The sequence below is a fragment of the Phycodurus eques genome, chromosome 16 (assembly GCF_024500275.1).
Source record: "Phycodurus eques isolate BA_2022a chromosome 16, UOR_Pequ_1.1, whole genome shotgun sequence".
In the NCBI taxonomy this organism is placed as follows: Eukaryota; Metazoa; Chordata; class Actinopteri; order Syngnathiformes; family Syngnathidae; genus Phycodurus; species Phycodurus eques.
In genome coordinates, this window is record NC_084540.1 from 18,731,325 (window position 1) to 18,749,945 (window position 18,621).

At 40.9% G+C, this 18,621-nt stretch overlaps 1 protein-coding gene across 1 annotated transcript; it reads right to left on the bottom strand.

Moving 5' to 3' along the window:
* Positions 1-16,895: 16,895 nt before the first annotated feature.
* On the bottom strand, positions 16,896-18,519 carry mrm2 (mitochondrial rRNA methyltransferase 2). The gene is made up of 2 exons (XM_061701344.1): positions 18,209-18,519; positions 16,896-17,783 (listed from the first exon to the last, which is right to left on the bottom strand). Exons 1-2 carry the CDS (start codon positions 18,516-18,518, stop codon positions 17,350-17,352), a joined length of 744 nt encoding a protein of 247 aa, XP_061557328.1. The 5' UTR covers position 18,519; the 3' UTR covers positions 16,896-17,349.
* Positions 18,520-18,621: the final 102 nt, after the last annotated feature.

An 18,621-nucleotide genomic window follows, 5' to 3' on the forward strand; every position in this document is an offset into this window, starting at 1 on the left:
AGGAAGAAAGAAATGTAAGGTAATGTACTGTGGGCCTGTGGCACTGCGGATGAGTTTCATTCTATTATCGGACAAATGTTTGCCGGAATAACCTGATGAATTTTGTAAGACGCCGCTAATGAATGAAGTCGGAGAGTCGGTGACTTTATGAACCTCAGAATTCGAGGAATAAAGTCATGCTAATCAGGCAAGGTGACCCGCTCTCTTTTTCAGCTCCTAAATATGCAGCGAAGACCATCATTAGTTCTTCCTCGCTGGATAATTTAGTTTTGGATCCCAATTAGATAACAAAAAAAAATACACAGAGATCTTATATCACCACATGAAATGCATTTTTAACGTATAAACCTTTCATTGTGATGGTATTAATGAGCCACCAAGGCCAAGCAGATGCACACCGACAAAGCAAATTTGCACTAATTGGCAACTTAGTGAGACTCAGTGATTCATAAATTCTTGGTTTATGATGCGATGCTCCATTCATCATTAGAACTTTTCAATTCAGGGTTTATACAAAAAAAAACAACAACAAGGCCATCTTGTGTGTGTGCACGGAAATTATTGAGTAAATCCATAACTATTTGCCTAAATTCATTAGATTTTACGTATTCATAATGTCTTCTGAAATAAATATATGAAGTGGGAGTTTTGGGGTACACACGTACTGATTTTTAACATCATAAAGAACCTGTAAAGTGAATTCAGAGATTTGTTTCCAAATACATGTCTGAAGACAATTGCAGAAAACATACAAATACAGAACCATGTACTACTTAATTGTGGAAATTAAATTAACTATTTTTCGCCACTTCATTTTTATGGATTTATTGGGTTGTGACTAAAACGGGGCCCCCCTGACTATATAGGAACCTGAGCGCCTTCGTTCACACCAGTGATTAAACGCAACACTTGCGACATGCAGCTAGCTAGCTATGCCTACGCGCCGAAAAGGAATCTTGCCTGCGGACAGTCCGCCGGCGTGGCCGCTTCAGAGAGGCGGACGAGCGAGAAGGGAAAAAGGAAATTCGAGAAAGATGCGAGTTGAAGTAGCATTCATTTTTCCAGGTCATAGTACAGGTATATTCTGTATTATAATGCCCCCGGGTGGCCTGAGGTTTGCACGCCAGAGGGAGCAGCACAATCTCCATTGAATTGAAGCAAAAAAACAAAAAACAAATCAAAAACAGTTTCATTTTTTACATTAGATTTGGTTATGTCATTGTTGTATGTTCTTATAAAGAGCGATTTTAAATAGAGCTATTTTAAAAACACTTGGAGTTGCACCCCAATTTTGTTGTATCTTCACCATATAATGAAAATGAAGGCATTCTATTCCGTTGCTTTTCTTTTTACTGCCTTAAAGTGGCCAAAACAAAATAAAATGTATCCACCATACATGGAGTTGTTTTTGTCATGCGACGTGCCGCTGCACAGACAAAGCTCCCGATGGTTTGTTCCCGCTGCCAAAGCAACATGGCCGAGCGCCCGGCCGCTGACCTGAATAAAACCGTTTGATGCCCATGCTCGAGACCTGAGAGAAGTACAATCAGTGGACTGTTTTCACACCGGCTTTCTGTCAAAGTACATGGAAAAGGCTGGAAATGATTGAACACGGATACAGAGATGTAATGTGGCGGCTCTGAATGAGTGTTACTGTTCAAGTTGAGAGAGAAACAAAAAACAAAAAGGGGCTTAAAAGTATCACAAGGACGGCTCCAATGAAATATTCCCTCATCGTCTTGCAAGTTTTGGAAACGAAACGAAAGTGACTTTTGCGGCAGCTCCGCCAGAGTCGATTTCCTTTTGTCTCTGCCACACTTGCGACCTCTTGCTACCCTGAAACTATTTTGAAGAAATAAGTCACACAAATCATCTATGGCTGTGCCTTTTTGGAATGAAATATATAAACAGTGTATACAGTACAAGGTGTCCCAAAAATATTTCAACATCATTTCATAATCCAATAAGGAGTAGACCACAGTGGCTTCGACTTCCTTTCATTTTCACTCGTGGAGGCAGAACTTCATACACTCCACTGTGTGTATGTGGCACATGGATACCTCACCAAACACAAAAACTCGGAATTAACGTTAACCGCCATATCACAGGCTGTGTACATACAGTATTAAACATTTGCAAAGCTTTGTAAAATCAATGTATGTTTGAATACGTTGTTGGAATTTGAATAAATACAACTTTTAGTATTTAATTTTGTTTGCCTAGCCAGGTCCATACTTTACTCAGATATTCATATATCAAATTACGGTACAGTATGTCAAATTGTTTGAGACACTGTATACTGTATTATAACTGCCGTATGCCGAGTCAATCTGGGCCCACGCGCATCTTTCTCTTCTGCCTCTATCGGTCCCCGCATTTGGACTAATTAATGATATTTCATTCCATTTTTGTTTTCTTTACATAAACTTCACTTGCGTGCAGTCGTGTGTTTGAATAATGTAGTGATGGGACGCAACTACCAGCTGCATGACTCACAAATTTGGAGACGCGCACACACGCACGCACACACACACAAAGTGAGCTTTTCATTGAACACTGATGCAATCGGCTATGGAGGAAGATTTTGTAAACGCATTTGGAATAATGATCCAGTGTTTATTTTCTAAATGATTCTGTGTATAAACAGTCTCGTATTCTATTTCCTGGTCACGGCACAAGTTTGTACAGTCACTCGTTGCTAGGTAGATTTTACACATGCAAGTCACGTATGACGATCTTGGGGCCGATTACACTGCGATATCAATTTTGACATATTGTATACATGTTAGAAAGAAAATAAACAAGAGCACCATCTGCTCAATCCTGTGGGGCGCCGCCTCCCCTGCCCCAAGTGCCAGTGGCCAGTTTCCACGAAAACAAAAAAAACTCATATATTGAGACATAAAAGGACTGTCTGGGACTAATTAATATTGACATTAGAAACATTCCACAAATTACTGACACAGAATGCCTAACACATTTAGAGAAACTGTCTTAAAGACCATCCGACATCATAAAGTGCTTTAATGTGGACTCTTACGATTCCCGTGAGCTCTCGGCGTTTTACCCTTTTGAACAGGAATGAGGAATTTCCCATCTGAATTTGCCTTTTTTATACCCCAAATAAATCAAGCATAGTAGTCAACAAACATAATACATACGTAAACATTACTGTTCAGGAGTGCAAGTAAATAACTATAAATAGACACCTTCATCAAGAATTAATACTACAGGTTTGTTATTTTTATTTTTAGATGTAAATTAGAAATTTCATGGTTCAATGCCAATTATATTTTATCATGAAAAATATCATTTAGCTTAAAGAGCTTCTACATAGTGTTGTATTAACCATTAGAGAAACATTTCAAGAATTATTTTGGTCATTACCAATGCCGTTAATTTTGGGCAGACATGACATCAACCTCAAATTGACTGGTGGTCATTGACGGCTGGCCAAAAGTTTAATGAGAGTGTTCAAGCAGACCGAATGCACGAGAGAGTGAAAAAATAAAAATGAATAAAATGTTGACTCGCCTGTTGTCACTGGCCATGGACAAACATTGTTCTTCCTCTGCTGAATGTGAAGCCAAGGCGGCCTCATTCATAGCTCGGTCCCATTTCCACGCATGCTGCAGAGAAGACAAAAAAAAAAAAAAAAAATGAAACTCTGGAGTTTGATAAGCTTCAAATTAAGCAGGCTGTTGTGTTTGTTGTGCCACAAATATGCGTGACTCTCCCTACAAAAGGCAAAAGCCGCCATTCGGGAGCGGCTTTTCATGTCCTCAGTGAAGGATTGAATGGAGCTTTGTCAGCAGCAGCATAATGCAGATTCACAGCATTGTTGCCTGCACATTCAAAATTCTAATGGACTTTTTACTCTACGTGTATTTGCACTTCCTTTCCTAAGTACCACAAATAATGTACATGTAATATCAAAATCCCTAAATGTATCGACCTTTGCAACCTTCTAATGCACATGTGGCGAAGACGTTCTGTAACTTCCATTAACAACCCAGGCTAAACTTAGCTTCTTAGATCAAGATGTACAGTATGTCCTCAACAATACTTCCTTGACACCAATTACTCCTTGCCCATCAGCCAGGGCTTTGTTTCCATCTGGTGGACTCTTAGGGCATTATGTCCTTAGTGTGAGTCATCCAAGTATGACATTGAGAAATAAAAAAATAAAAACACATTAAGTAAATAGTCGTCAGTAATTATTTAAAAAAAAAAAAAAATGAAAATAAAATTATTTTTAAATAAATAAATAAAATTTAATTTAAAAACAAATGACGAAAATAGAAATAACATTGCAAATCCAAATAATGACAAATCAGAAAATAAAGTTATAATAATAAATAATCCAAATAAAAATATTTTTAAAAAAAACAGATTATATCAGCGTGGCAAGCTTTGTTCAAAATGTGTAGTTTGTTTTCTTACAGAGAGACAACTAATAATCCCCTCTGAGACGGCTGGATCGGACCATTGTTTGGATGTGCACGCGTTGCTGTTGCGGTTTAAAGGATTACAGGACTTTCTTCTTTCTTTGCAAACATTCTAGCAGGTCTTAGCAGCAGCAGACGTTATTTGAATGATCACTTTTATTCAAAAGCATTTGCCCTGACCTCGACTGAGTTTCAAAGCATCACACATTTGGCGCCCAGGTTCCTTGAAATGTACGGCGTACTCAACTACAGTTTAAAGAAGCACCGGCAGACTTGTGGTATATTTTGCCTGAATGCTGAAGTCTAACGGTAACTAGGAAGCAGCGGCACGGGTAAAATACACCCCTCATATTTACGGGAGGTCAATAATATTGACGCACTGTCTGCAACTTGCTCCGTTGATTAACTGACTTCATTCAGATCCACTACTCTCAAGGGCTTGTTTCCATCCCGACTGCAATCGATGGCCTTTCTGTTTGTTAAGCAGTCACGTGACCTCCACTTCCTCCCAAGCAGCAAAACCATCGCATGCTGCATCGCCACACTTAAGCTACATTAGGGCATAATAATATCAAATCATGTAAGAAAAATAAATAATAATTACACACATTACTACATAGAAAAGTGTCTGGCTTTGAATACCAAGCATTTAAAACTTTGATTATAAAGCAAATGTACAAACCGCAATTCCAATGACGTTGGGATGCTGTGTAAAACGTAAATGCTTTTCAACCTATATTCAATTTAGTGTTCAAACTGATAAAAAAGCTATTTTGTATTTTGTGTTGTAAGTATCTGGAGTGGCAGTGGGTCTTCTAGCCCCTTATTCGCCCATGCTACAAAACAGGACTATTACTTTGAAAAGTGAGACATGCAATTCCCATGACTTTTATAATGATGCTGTTCTGTTCTGGTGACTGGCCGGCTCCCACGGGGACCGTCGAGAAGCTGTATCGACAGTGATTGTCAGATACAGTTAACTTGAAAGAGGGATGCCTGAGAGGCGGGCCGGCCATCGCTCGGCTCCCCTCCAGCAGTTGCCGTCATTTGATTAGGACCCCAGATAATAAACACAGTCTTAACTTGGTCCCAAAATGCGAGCCTGGATGGCTTGGGCGCCGTGGGAATACAGAGAAAAGAAGGATAGAGACAAATTGGACAGCGCATGTCAGCAAAGACGGATCTGCCAGTTCCTGCAATTGGATTAAACTTTTCAACGGTCTGAGGAGACATTGACGCCGCTGCCTTCAGCGGCGCAACATGGAGTGTATTTGCTGTGGCCGGCCAGAGTGCAGCATTGATCTCTCCGAGCTTCTCTCGGCGGAGGTCCGACTCCTTGCCTTGCCTCTTTTCGTATTTACTCTAAAGCAAGACATAAATATAGACGTGCCTCCTTGTTGAGGGTCATTATTAACAATTACAGTGCAGCCTCTAAAGCTGAAGGCCCGGGATCGATGAATTGTTTAGCTTTTTCTTTGCCTCATTGTCACGGCGTGGAAAAGCCCCGTGATGATCCGGTGGCATAAGAAAGATGCTTGATGAAGATTGTTTTTTTTTGTTTTTGTTTTTTTTTTACAAACCTAGTAGTGGTAATTGACTGATAGTTGAAAGTTAAATGGGGCGTGGTTTAAGTGCATTCAGCGGACACGCATTTGAGAGCGAAGAGAACGGCTTTATTTTTCCACAATTATGAAGCCTTATTTAATATACTTGGCAATTTTTTTAATCATTCGAATTTGGCCGGGTTGTTAACAACACTCTTCTCTATGGTGTGTCAAATTTACAAGACACTTCCACTCTACAGCGCATCATACCTACAGCAAAGCATGCTGGTGGGGCATCAAGCTTTGAGGCTTTTTTTCCTTCAGCTAGCACTAGGGCCAACGTGGAGGGAATTATGAACAGTTCGAAGTTTGCAGTTTTTGCAGTCTTACATCATAAGCAAACTTTGTTCAGCTGGACCTAAAGTCCTAGCAGTTGATTTATGCGTTTTATTTATTTATTTTTCTTTTTTTTTCTTTTTTTTATTGGATCATTGCTATGGAAGAAGAGAACTAATTACAAACATAATGCAGGTAATCCCATGTATGGCATGCAGAGAGTACCTGAGTTGATAAACTCAGCGCAGCCTACTAAGAGCACGTCCACTAAAGCTTGGAGGGCAAACCGAGCCTCTCCTTTCCGATGCGTGCCCCGCATTGCAGAGCTTTATTAAAAGGAGAGAAATTACACCAATAAGTTTGGTGTTTCAGTCGTGTATGGAGGTCACATTCGATTTATTATTTTTTTTTTTCTTCTTCACCCGAAGGATCTGGCGCTTGTGTTCGTCAACTCCTTTTTCAAATTACTGTCGAAGTGGCGGTGGTAATTTGCAGTCACACAACAACAAACGATTAATCAGGGTGGGAGGAAGCACGGCGGGCATACCGTCAGATGCAAACAAACTTTATTTTAGGAGTGAGGAACCTTTTCCAAAGAAATATACAATATGCAATGATCAAACAAATGTTTATTTCGACTGGTACTCCAGCTTTTTCACACATTCCAAAAATATGACACGTTAGGATGATTGGACACTAAATTGTCGATTGGTGTAAATGTGAGTGTGAATGCTTTTTTGTCTATACGTACCCTGCGATTGGCTCGCAACCAGTCCAGGTTGTACCCTGCCTCTCGCTAAAAGTCAGCTGGGATAGGCTCCAGCTCAACAGGGACACAAATGAGGACAGGCGATATAGAAAATGGTTGGACAATTTTATTTTTATAACAGTTCCCCAGCGATTGTATTTGTTTTAAGACTTGCGTGGTGGGCTCTCATTTTGAAATCTGAGGGACATGTTTGCTGCAGTACAACAAGTAAAACATGCATCTGTAATGTCCAGTTTAAACAGAACTTTTAGTGCACGACATCGACAGTCCGTGGGTCATTTGGAACTGGGGGGTACACGGGAGACAAAGAAAATATGTATTTTATTGATCATCATCAGTCTGAAAGAAGTTTTGTTTAGAAAATCGGGGGTGCATTCGCTTCTGCCTCTATAAACATGTCATACCGGACATCTCGTTCATGTGATATAGTAGTAAAAAAAATAAGCCCACGAGCTAGCAAAATTAAGTAACAAGCAAGCATCTTTGAAGACCAAAAGACGGAAAAAGAAGATCCTAAAGCTTCCAAGAAAAAAGTAAGCAGAATTTAAGAGACAAATATCACTAGTCCTACATAAAACAGTTAAGAATGTGTAATACACGGCCACAGGCTCGCAAATGAGGCAATGAAGCCTTTAAAATTGCTCTGGTATATACAGCACCCAGCATTAAAAGACAATTCTTTGGAGTATTTGGAAAGAAAAAACAGTGACGAAGGACAGAAGTAATTATTAATGGCCTCCACATCAACAAATGTAAGTGCACTAAGAGCACATCATCCATCCATCCATCCATTTTCTGAGCCACTTCTCCTCAAACAACCATTCGAACTCACATTCACACCTATGGGCAATTTAGAGTTGTCAATTAACCTACCGTGCAAGTTTTGGGGATGTGGGAGGAAACCGGAGTGCCTGGAGAAAAAGAGCACATCATAATTAGTGGAAAAACTAAATTATGGCTAGATGATGGGAGTTATTCAAATTGGATTGGAATATTTTAGTTCGAGGAACTTTCAGTTCCTGGAAGCAAAACCTGTAACACTAAGTAGAAATGTATTAGAAATCAGTAAGGAGAAGTAAGTAGAAATGCAGAAAAGTAGTATTTGAACTTAGCACATCGCTGCGTGGTACTAAGACTGACCTGTGAGAGGCACAGTTATTGGTATGTGTGTACAAAGTTTCGAGGGCTAAAAGAGAACATGTACCTACTAATCTTTTAAAATGTTACAGCTTTGAAGTGAGATGCTTGAGAGCTGAAAAGGGAACCTTACCCTCCTCCATTTGTGTCGGACATCCTTCAAAATCAATAGTGTGCAGAAAGAGCCCTTGCTTTGGCATGTGTTGGCATCATCACTCAGCCCTTTTTGCTCTGAGCATACAATGACAAATGCATTTTTGCTTTCCCCCAAACCGCACAAGTGTGACGAGAAAAATGTTCAATCATCCCCAAGCAGGCTGCAGGAGGGAAATACAAGATTCTGAGACAAGATGGCGATTTCAACACTGGGAAGAAAGCGGAGCGAGGCGCGACAGCTCATTAAAAAAAAGGAAGCCGTGGCTCTTGCAGCGACTTGACTCGAGGAAACGTGAAGGGCGCGGCTGCAGCAATACATTATCCATCCATCCATTTTCTGAGCCGCTTCTCCTCACTAGGGTCGCGGGCGTGCTGGAGCCTATCCCAGCTGTCATCGGGCAGTAGGCGGGGTACACCCTGAACTGGTTGCCAGCCAATCGCAGGGCACATAGAAACTAACAACCATTCGCACTCACAGTCATGCCTACGGGCAATTTAGAGTCTCCAATTATGTCGGTTTTTGGGATGTGGGAGGAAACCGGAGTGCCCTGAGAAAACCCACGCAGGCACGGGGAGAACATGCAAACTCCACACAGGCGGGGCCGGGGATTGAACCCAGGTCCTCAGAACTGTGAGGCTGACGCTCTAACCAGTCGGCCACCGTGCCGCCGCAATAGATTATATTTCATCAAATGAAACACACCCGCCGAAAGATGAGAACACGTTGGCGGATGGCGAACCGCCCGTGACCAGAAATACAAGCAAGTTGAAACATTCTGTGGCGCTCATTTTTCACTTTTAGGTTGCTCTAGTTTTGAAACAAATTTCCCCCATAGTGGAAATCATGCAATATAAGAATGAGCAAACACTGAATATGTTGTTAAAATAAATAGTAAGAAATAAATATAGCACAGCAAAGAGGCTTTTGTAATTAATAACATTCATGGAATTAGTGTTTGCAGTGAAAGAAAATGTATGAGCCATATATGCTAACCAGAGTACGTCACAATTCAACCACGGCAGCGGCGGTGTGTGTGCGCGTGGGTGTGTGAATAGATTAATTTACATCACATTTGTACATGCAGAATCACAGAAAAATATATAAATCAGATTATCGTAGGGATTAGAAAGGATACTGAAGCCTTGGAAAAAAACAGGAACCGCTTGCACTTCTGCTCGACAACAGCAGTGGGGACACACACAAATAAATGCACATACTCTACAAGCACTTGAACCAATCGAGGGTAAAAGTGATGACAAGTGCCCCTTTTTTGTTGTTATTTAGGACAGTTAACCAGTTGGCAAATTCCTGGTTTGCCAAAGTTATGATTGTTGTTTTTATAAATGACTTTAGTTCCAATACTTTGTGAATCTTGGGTAAAAGATGTGTTTGGCATATTTTTCAAATGCTGCACGCATGGTGTGGGAATGTTCTGGATTTGTTTGCAGAGTACGAACAAAAACAAGTACTGTAAGAACAGATTTGCGCGTCTAAAGATTTAAGCACAAATGGACCAACTGTTTTTCTATAATCACATTTCCTCTTTTCCATCGCGGGTATCCTCATGCAACATCACTCAAGATTAATTTGACTGTAAAGGCGGATTTTTCCATAGAAATCTGGTTGAACACCAAATCATTCCACTTCAGCAGCGTTCCGCTGTAGACTGGTTTTATAATTCCAACGAGCGTCTCCTACAGAGATTTTTAGCTCCATCCAAAGACTGTTTCGGAAGCTCCTGCGGCAATTACAGCAAACAAGAAACATCACCAGGCAATTACTCTATACAGAGCAAATCATTTTATGAAGCCCCCCCCCCCCCCCCCCCCCCCAAGAGACAAGATCCTGGATTGATTTTAATATTGAGAGAAGAGAGCAGCACAGCAGTTCCAGTGTATTTGCTTGTGTTTGCATGACACTTGAAATTCCAAAGCATACTGGGTGTGAGAAATTAAAATTATGTTAATGATTTTTAAATATAGACAGTCGCAGCTTGAGTCCCACCATTATCACCCTCGATCGATGATGAGTACTATTCCAGCATGGAGGACAGACTGCCCCTCCTGGTGCATCAGTCTCCTGTGGAGATCTACTCCGAGACAATGTCGGACGCCTAGCCAAACACGCCCGGCAGAATGACCATTTCCTCCCGCTCGGCCGACTTGAGCACCTTCCAGGAACAAGACGTGTCGAGCCGACACGCTCGGTGTTGTTCCAGAAGGCGGCGGGGTCCCCCAGGGTGCCGGAGGGAGACAGAGCCCCAGCGCAACTTGGCCATCAAACAAACGGCCACTCTGCACCCAGACGCCCCGGGGGCTCCCTGCTGCTGTACGAGCATGTCAAGCCTTGCCTTCAGCCTCTTTAAAAAGATGAATGACTCTCCTGCCTTTTCATGTTTTCACAAGATTTTCACAATCAACATGTATATCATACAATTTACAAACTTGGTTGAATGATGCAAGGAGCAGAAACAGATGACCGTTTCCTTTGACCTTTCAACATTATAATAGGCGGGCCAAATTAACTGATGGATGCAAGGAGCGGAGCTGGATCCACTTTGGCATGTCAACGTCAGAATGTGGCTAATGGTACGTTTCTTTGTTACATGGATCCAAGACGGCAATTAGGCCACAGCTTCGTCGTGTTCCCTGTCTGGAACACGCAATCCTTCCACCCAACAGGCAACTGGACCAGAGAGCATAACCGCAGCACCCAACTTAATCAAATGAGCAAAAGAAAGTGCTCCAATGAAAAGCAGGCTTTCATTTCAATATCTGCACACTTAAGTAAGGACTGCTTTTCGCAGACAGGCTCCCACAATGACCGCAAAACTCCATTTTGTCACTGCTTTCAAACAACAAAATAATGGTTTATGGTTAAGTTCAATGCATGTATAGTGTCACTTTGACTTACTGATTTAATGCATTCCATAACCAAGCTCGCAACTCTATTTACTCATTCATCAAATCAATATTTTCCATTGAAATTAATTTAAATGGCATTAATACATTCCAGCCCCGCCAAAAAAAATATGTATCAAATATATATCTTATTTTGGCTATCGGTCGATTGTTGCCATATTTTTTTTTAATTGTACATTTGGAACTGGGCCGAACAGAGAGACTCAACAAAAAATATTTTATTGATCATCATCAGTCTGAAAGACGTTTTGTTTAGAAAATCAGGGGTGCCCTCGCTTTTGCCTCTGGAAACATGTCAAACTGTTCATCTGGTTCATGTGAGTAAAAAAAAGAAGCAAGCCCACAAACTAGCAAAAGTAAGTAAAAAGTAAGGATCTTTGAAGACCTTCTTCGGAAAGGGGAAAAGGCCAAAAGACAAAAGAGTAGGTTCTTACACCTTCCAAGAAAAAAGTTAAGCTGCATTAAAGAGACAATATCAGTAGTCCTACTTGGTACATAGAAAAAAGCACCCAGCATTAAAAGCCAACACTTTGGAGTTTTTTGAAAGAAAACACAGTGAAGAAGGATGCCATTTTGCTTCTATTCAAAATCATTGCAACTCTTTATGCTTTTGTTACAGAGAAATAATTATCTAACCTCTAACCAGGTCACATCAGTTCTTTGGGTGAGGACAAATTTGAGATAATGATCAAATTAAAAACTGACGATGCGCCACAGTGTGACGCTAATAAATGTCTAACTGGAATCCTCCAAGATATTACAATTGTACAAAAGGGCTCACATATGGACAGATAGAGGTGAGCACCACATCAACATGATGTACTAAAACATGGCAACTCCTGCTTCATACCTATTCATGAGACAATCCATGGAGGGACGCGATGTTCTGTTATAAACACTTGAGATGTGCACAAAGGTTGCAGAAGTCTTTTCGGGTTTCAAAGGCTACCCCATGACATGAAAGAAGTATTATTACTATTATTATTCATTGACTCGTCAGCCTTTGGATGTGGATTTGGAGCGAACAGGAATTGTCACCTTTGGCTATGTTGCTTTCATTTAGACCTTTTGCGATCAACTCCTTCACTGCTAGTCTTACCAGTTAACATGGATATTTGACTTCTAAAGCCGTCAATGGCAGTGAATGTGTTACGCATAGAATAGAGTAGAATATTTATTTTCATTGTAACGTGAACAACAAAATTAGTGCCAGCCTGTCTTTGCAAAATAAGTTCTAAAAAGGTTCAACTAAACAATAATAAACAAACATTCATGCATGAAGAAGACAAAAGACACAAAACTATATATTCATCTGTTGTGAAATCAAGGAAAGTTGCACAAAGCCTGAAGATATTATGTTGCAGAAGCAACAGCTTTAGTCAGTTTATGGCTGTGTTCAGGGTTTATTGCAGTTGCATCAAAACTGAACATGGCATTTTTGAGAGTGTGTGCAAATACATATGTAAATATCTTCATGTTTATCTCCTACTTCTGGGCTTGATAGTGGGATGAATGGATTTCGGCTCGACAATATGAACACACACGTCATTATCGCCACTCAGCTCGTGCAGTCACATCCAAATAAATGTCAGGCTTTTAGAAGCAACACAAGCTTTGCATGATTTTATTGTTTTTTTGTTTGTTTGTTTGTTTGTTTTTCCTCTGCTGTGTATCTTTAACCCTCCTCTCAAAAGCGTGCATCAGAAGCTGCCCTTTTTATTCCCCCCTGAAGATTGAGAGGTGATAGCTCAATTTATTCACTGACACGAGTCCTTTTTAATGTTTTCCTGGAATAAGACACGCAGATCAGTCACGCAAGTAAAGGCCAACTCGGGAGCATGAGAACCATGACTGCAATATTGTGGCTGGAGCAGGCGTGAATACTTTAATTTGACGCTTTGCTCCGAACACCGACGGTCCGGAGAGCGGCAAAGGCTTACAGGAAAGTATACATTTGCCATCATGTCAAGCGTCCAATATATATTATATATATATATATATATATATATATATATATATGCTGTAAATTGGTGTTTGATATGAGATGGTTTCACGCATTCATTGCTAAGAACTTCGCCACATACCACACACTGAGTACCAATAGAGGGAGCCATACCACACATACAGTAGTGATTAATGGTAACTTACACATCTGTGAAGTCACCATTAAGGCTGAAAGGTACATGCAGGTTTTGGAGAAACATATGCTGCCTTCCAAGCAACATCTTTTTCATGGACGACCCTTCTTAGTTCAGCAAGATAATGCCAAACCACATTCTGTACATGTTACAACAACATGGCTTCGTAGCAAAAGAGTGTGGGTATTAGACCTGTCTCCCATTGAAAATGTGTGGTGCATTGTGAAGCGTAAAATACGACAACGGAGACCGCAGGGCTGTTGGACAGCTGAAGCTGTACATCGAGCAAGAATGGGAAAGAATTCTACCTACAAAGCTTCAACAATTAGTGTCCTCAGTTCCCAAACGTTTATTGAATGTGGTTAGAAGAAAAGGTGATGTAACACAATGGTAAACATGACCCTGTCCCAGCTTTTTTGGAACGTGTTGCAGCCATAAAATTCTAAGTTAGTGATTATTCGCTTTTGAACATTAAATATATTGTCTTTGTACTGTAGTCAATTAAATATAGGTTGAACATGACTTGCAAATCATTGTATTCTGTTTTTATTTATGTTTAACACAACGCCCCAACTTCATTGGAATTGGGGTTGTAAATGACTCCACACGTGAAGCTACAGCTGGCCACAGAAGAATGAATTAACCTGCGGATGAATCATCATCATCATCATCCATCCTGAGCTAGCCGGGCCAAATTAACATAAAACCCCACAGTCATTTCCCAATCATTTCAATCTGAATGGCAAAAAAAAAGAGCTGTGGGAGTGAATAATTGACAAATAATGAAAAGTAAAATTGGTCATCTCTTCACATCTTTTCACTATCACCTCCTTCAACAGGCAGGACGGCGGCCATTCATTGCAAACAATCATCTTTAGAGGTCGTGTGCCCTTCAATTTTGTTCATTCACTGTATTATTCGTCACTCCCGACACACACACACACACACACACACACACACAGACAGACACACACGGCAGCAGCTCTTTCTTGGCGGCCTGTAAATGCAAATGCCATCTTAATTAGCCTCACTGTTGATTTAGTTGGAATGATCAGATTTTCAAAAATCAATTCAGGAATAATCTAATTTCCATATGATTGGCCATTTTGCATTCATTTGAAGGACTTTCCAATTAGACCGGAAGGAATGGTTCAGTGAGTCAAATGCATCAGGAGTGCGCTGCCACACGTTAGATGCCATGGATGGAAATTAAAGCCTGTTAAGTTGCATTTTAATTGACTTACCTTGGTCAAATTAACTGTATATCCAACCTCTGATGGAAAATACTTAAACACGGTGACTATCCAGCATGCCTAATGCACAGCAACCACGACGTGAAAAGCTATTTTGAGCCAAATAAGCCATATTTACCTATGTAAAGATTGTGTGCAAAAAGGTTTTGTATGTTACATAGCTTACAAAAGAAGCAACTCACTGGACACTTCATTAGGTACTCTTACACAATCTAATGAGATCCAAATTCTGCCTTTACAAAGATAATAATGCTTGATTTGTATTGAGTGTCTGTCAGAGAGGTATGAGTTTAACAATGTTTCTTATCATGGGTGTGGTGTACAACTGTACGAATACTGTGGTACCTTGACAGAGTTTTTCAAGTTACGAGCCGTCGCTTAGTAACTTTTTTTTATTTTGTGTTGCGAGCCAGAATTTGAGCCATTTATTGAATGGGTCAAGCAACCAAACACACAACTACAAAATGAAAACACTCGCAAGGAGCAAACGTAATGTAACTGCATGGAAAACGGCCAACCTGAGCTCCTGACATCACATACTAGGCCACGCCCCACTTAAAGGCACACATCAATACCGTTCGCAGACTCTCTTTCTATGCTTCGGGTTGCTGATAGGATAGTTTGAACATTATATCAAGTTCAGGCTCAAACTATCATGTCAGCAACCGTAACGTACACAGGGAGTCTGCTAACACCAGGTTCACAGATACCCAGTGTACGCTTTGCTTCTGCGTTTGGTCACGTGGAGCTGGGTGTGACGGTAATTTCCCAGCAATGATTCCGTATGTCGCGCGACCAACCCTGGAAGCATTTGCATTTGTTTAAGAGTGGTGAACTTCTTAACTTTTTAAACTTGTATGACACAGTCAAATTAAGAGTCCAGTAGCATCCCAATATTTTGGAACGTGGAACACACACACTTTAACTGAATCATACCCACATTATGTAAGGTATATAATACCTTATGCACCATTTGTGTTTTATGGGTTTTCATTTTACAGTGGTTGCTGACTTTTTACAGTTCTATGACACAGTCCCAGTATGGCCCCAATGGCGGCCAAATACTTTGGTACAGCGTCACCTTACTTGCTGGTAATGTTTGTTTTAGTTAACTTATTTTTACACTTGTATGACAGCTAGAAGTTTGAAATTGTGACAGTTTTGACCCTGGAACAGATCATTTCCATTTTTTTTTTTCCCCCAATGGGAAAAATCTGTTTTCCAAAAAGAATGCAAAAATGAGAGCGACTGCACGAGAATGACTTCCAAGTAGTTGTGCACTGTCTAAAGGCAACGTGTGCGCTGGACTGCTAATATTTGCCCTTTTTGGCTGAGAGCAGCGACACTCTCTGTGTGCCGAGCTCCTCCACTGCGCTCCTTCCTTCCTATTAGTCATGCAATATGTGAGGGTTCCTCATCATTCGTTCTCAATGACAGAGTGGGATATTTCTACATGGCCGCCGGTGCTAATTATTAGCATGAGCGGTGCCGGTAAATGTCTTTCCCCTTGCACCCTCCCCGTCGGCACGCAAACAGCAAAACTGAGTGTGTAGGACAAACACTGTGGGCTAACTATGAGGGCTCCGTGGAGCTCTCCAGGCATATAGTTCTTGTAAAGCTTTACATATTACTAAGTCAGTGGTGCAACACTGTTTGGTTTCCAGGGATGCACTACAACAGGGTGGAACACAGCCTCACTGTTGCCTCAACAGTGCCACCTACTGAATACAGTGGCAAAGTGCACCTACATGTTCCTCAAAAGCAACACGTTTAAATAAGCCTTTCCCAAAAAATTAGGAGTGGTTTATTATTATTATTTTTAATTTCATTAATTATTACTGTATTTTTATTTATTTTTCTAATAGGTGGCAAACTCTCAAATGTGTCAAGCTATTGAACTATCAAGCAGGGTCTGTTTGTTTTACAAAATTCAGACACCTACCAAGCCTTAAACGCACCATATCAATAACTTAAAGAAGGCTATTGTACTCTTCTCCAAGGGGGGGAAAAAATACTAAATGAAACGAAAATGTTAACCCATAAAATGAATTGTAATAAATATATAATAAATATACTGTGTGTATATATATATATATATATATATATATATATATATATATGGCTTACAGACAGTAGCTTTAACCTGATTCATGGGGTAAAATACACTGATTACAAAAGAGTTTTTACTTCAGTAACCATTTCACAATATGTTATGTCATTATATTTCTAAAAATTACAACAACAAAAAAACTCACGACACATTCTTTTCTTTTATATTAATTAGAAGAGATTCATTTCTCACTATTTGCTGATCGACCAGGAGGAATTTCACGGTTCTACTAACTTTGTTTACCAACAAAAACCCTTACAAAAAAACACAAATGACAAGCTGATTTGACAGACAGAGTACAAAAGTCAAAAACATGTTCAATTTAATTTTTGCTGGACGACTTCAATTATGGTCAAATCTGGACCAGATCTGGATGACATGGAGTTTGTGATTGTAAAAACAAAGCACACTTGAATTCCCTCAGATTTGGATACATGGATACAAAAATTCAGGTTGTAGCCATTAAGTTGCACACAAGAAAATATATGCAGAAACTCACAAAGAAAATATATTGTCCTTGGTGGAGGTAATAAAGTCTACCCCTTGACAGGTTTCCTGTAATTTCTAGCAAGGAAATACCTCTCAGCAGAGTCTTTCCGGCTCGCGTTCGGCTTTAAACTCTGAACGCTCCCAAACACGAGACAGAGTTTGTCCTGGAGCTGACAGGCCAGAGCGCCGTCCCAATATTTGCACAGCAGAGACCCTCCGGGGCGCAAAATCTTCTCGGCCAAGTCCAGCAGAAACGAGCACAAGCCGACCAGCCTCTCGTGGTCCAGCTCCCGGAAGCCGCTGGCGTTGGGCGCCATGTCGCTCAGGAGGACGTGAGCCCGGCCGCCGGGAAGGAGGTCGGGCAGCTTGGCGTGTGTGGCGGGGTCGGCGACATCGTGGCTGGACAGGAAGTGGGCGCCGTCCAGAGGCGGTATGTTTAGCAGGTCAATACCGACGACAGTACCCCGGCGTAATGTTGACTCTTCAGTTAAAACACACTTCTTTTAATTAATCAACCTTTATTCGCACCAGTAATGGACATGCCAACAAGTAAAAATGTTGCTAAACTATCAGTCCATCAATTTTCTCTAGTAGTGATTTTCAAAGTTCAGTACACCAACCACTAGTGGTGAGCAAAACAATCAGTGCCTCAGTAAACTTCAGTTGTATTTAACTTTTAAGTACATACATCTTTAGGATTACTGTAAGACTTTAAAGATTTAAAAAAAAAAGTGAGAATGAATAGATAGATAGATATTTTTTGTGCACTTGGAACAGTTTTCTAGGTCATTTTCTCCCCCAGTAATCATTGGATTGTTTTGATGTACATTGTATAGGATTAAACTGGACAATGGCTTTGTTTTCTAAAACTGTGCTTGACTTAACAAGCCCCTTCAATGCACTCACCGGTCCCCGCTGAGTTGACCCGGTGCACGGCCACCTGGCTCCAGGCTCCGGGCGCCGCACCGCAGTCCACAACGCCGCATCCCGGCTGCAGGAGGCGGAACTTGTCGTCGATTTCCAGCAGCTTGAAGGCGCTCCGGCAACGAAAGTTTAGGGCGTGCGAAGCTTTGACGTAAGGATCGTTTGACTGTCGGGCGAGCCATCTCTGCTCCGCGATGCGTTTCTTCTTCGGTAGACGACTCGACGAATGGAAAAATCTCCGGTGTAGAAGACTAAACATGATTTGAAGGGAAGGGAGAGTAACAGGAAGCATGATTCACTGCGCGTGCGTCAATATAGCGTCCATCGTCGAAATATGTCCCTTAAAACGACTCAACGACAGAGTTGTTCCCAAGACAACAGTTTTATTTATTTGA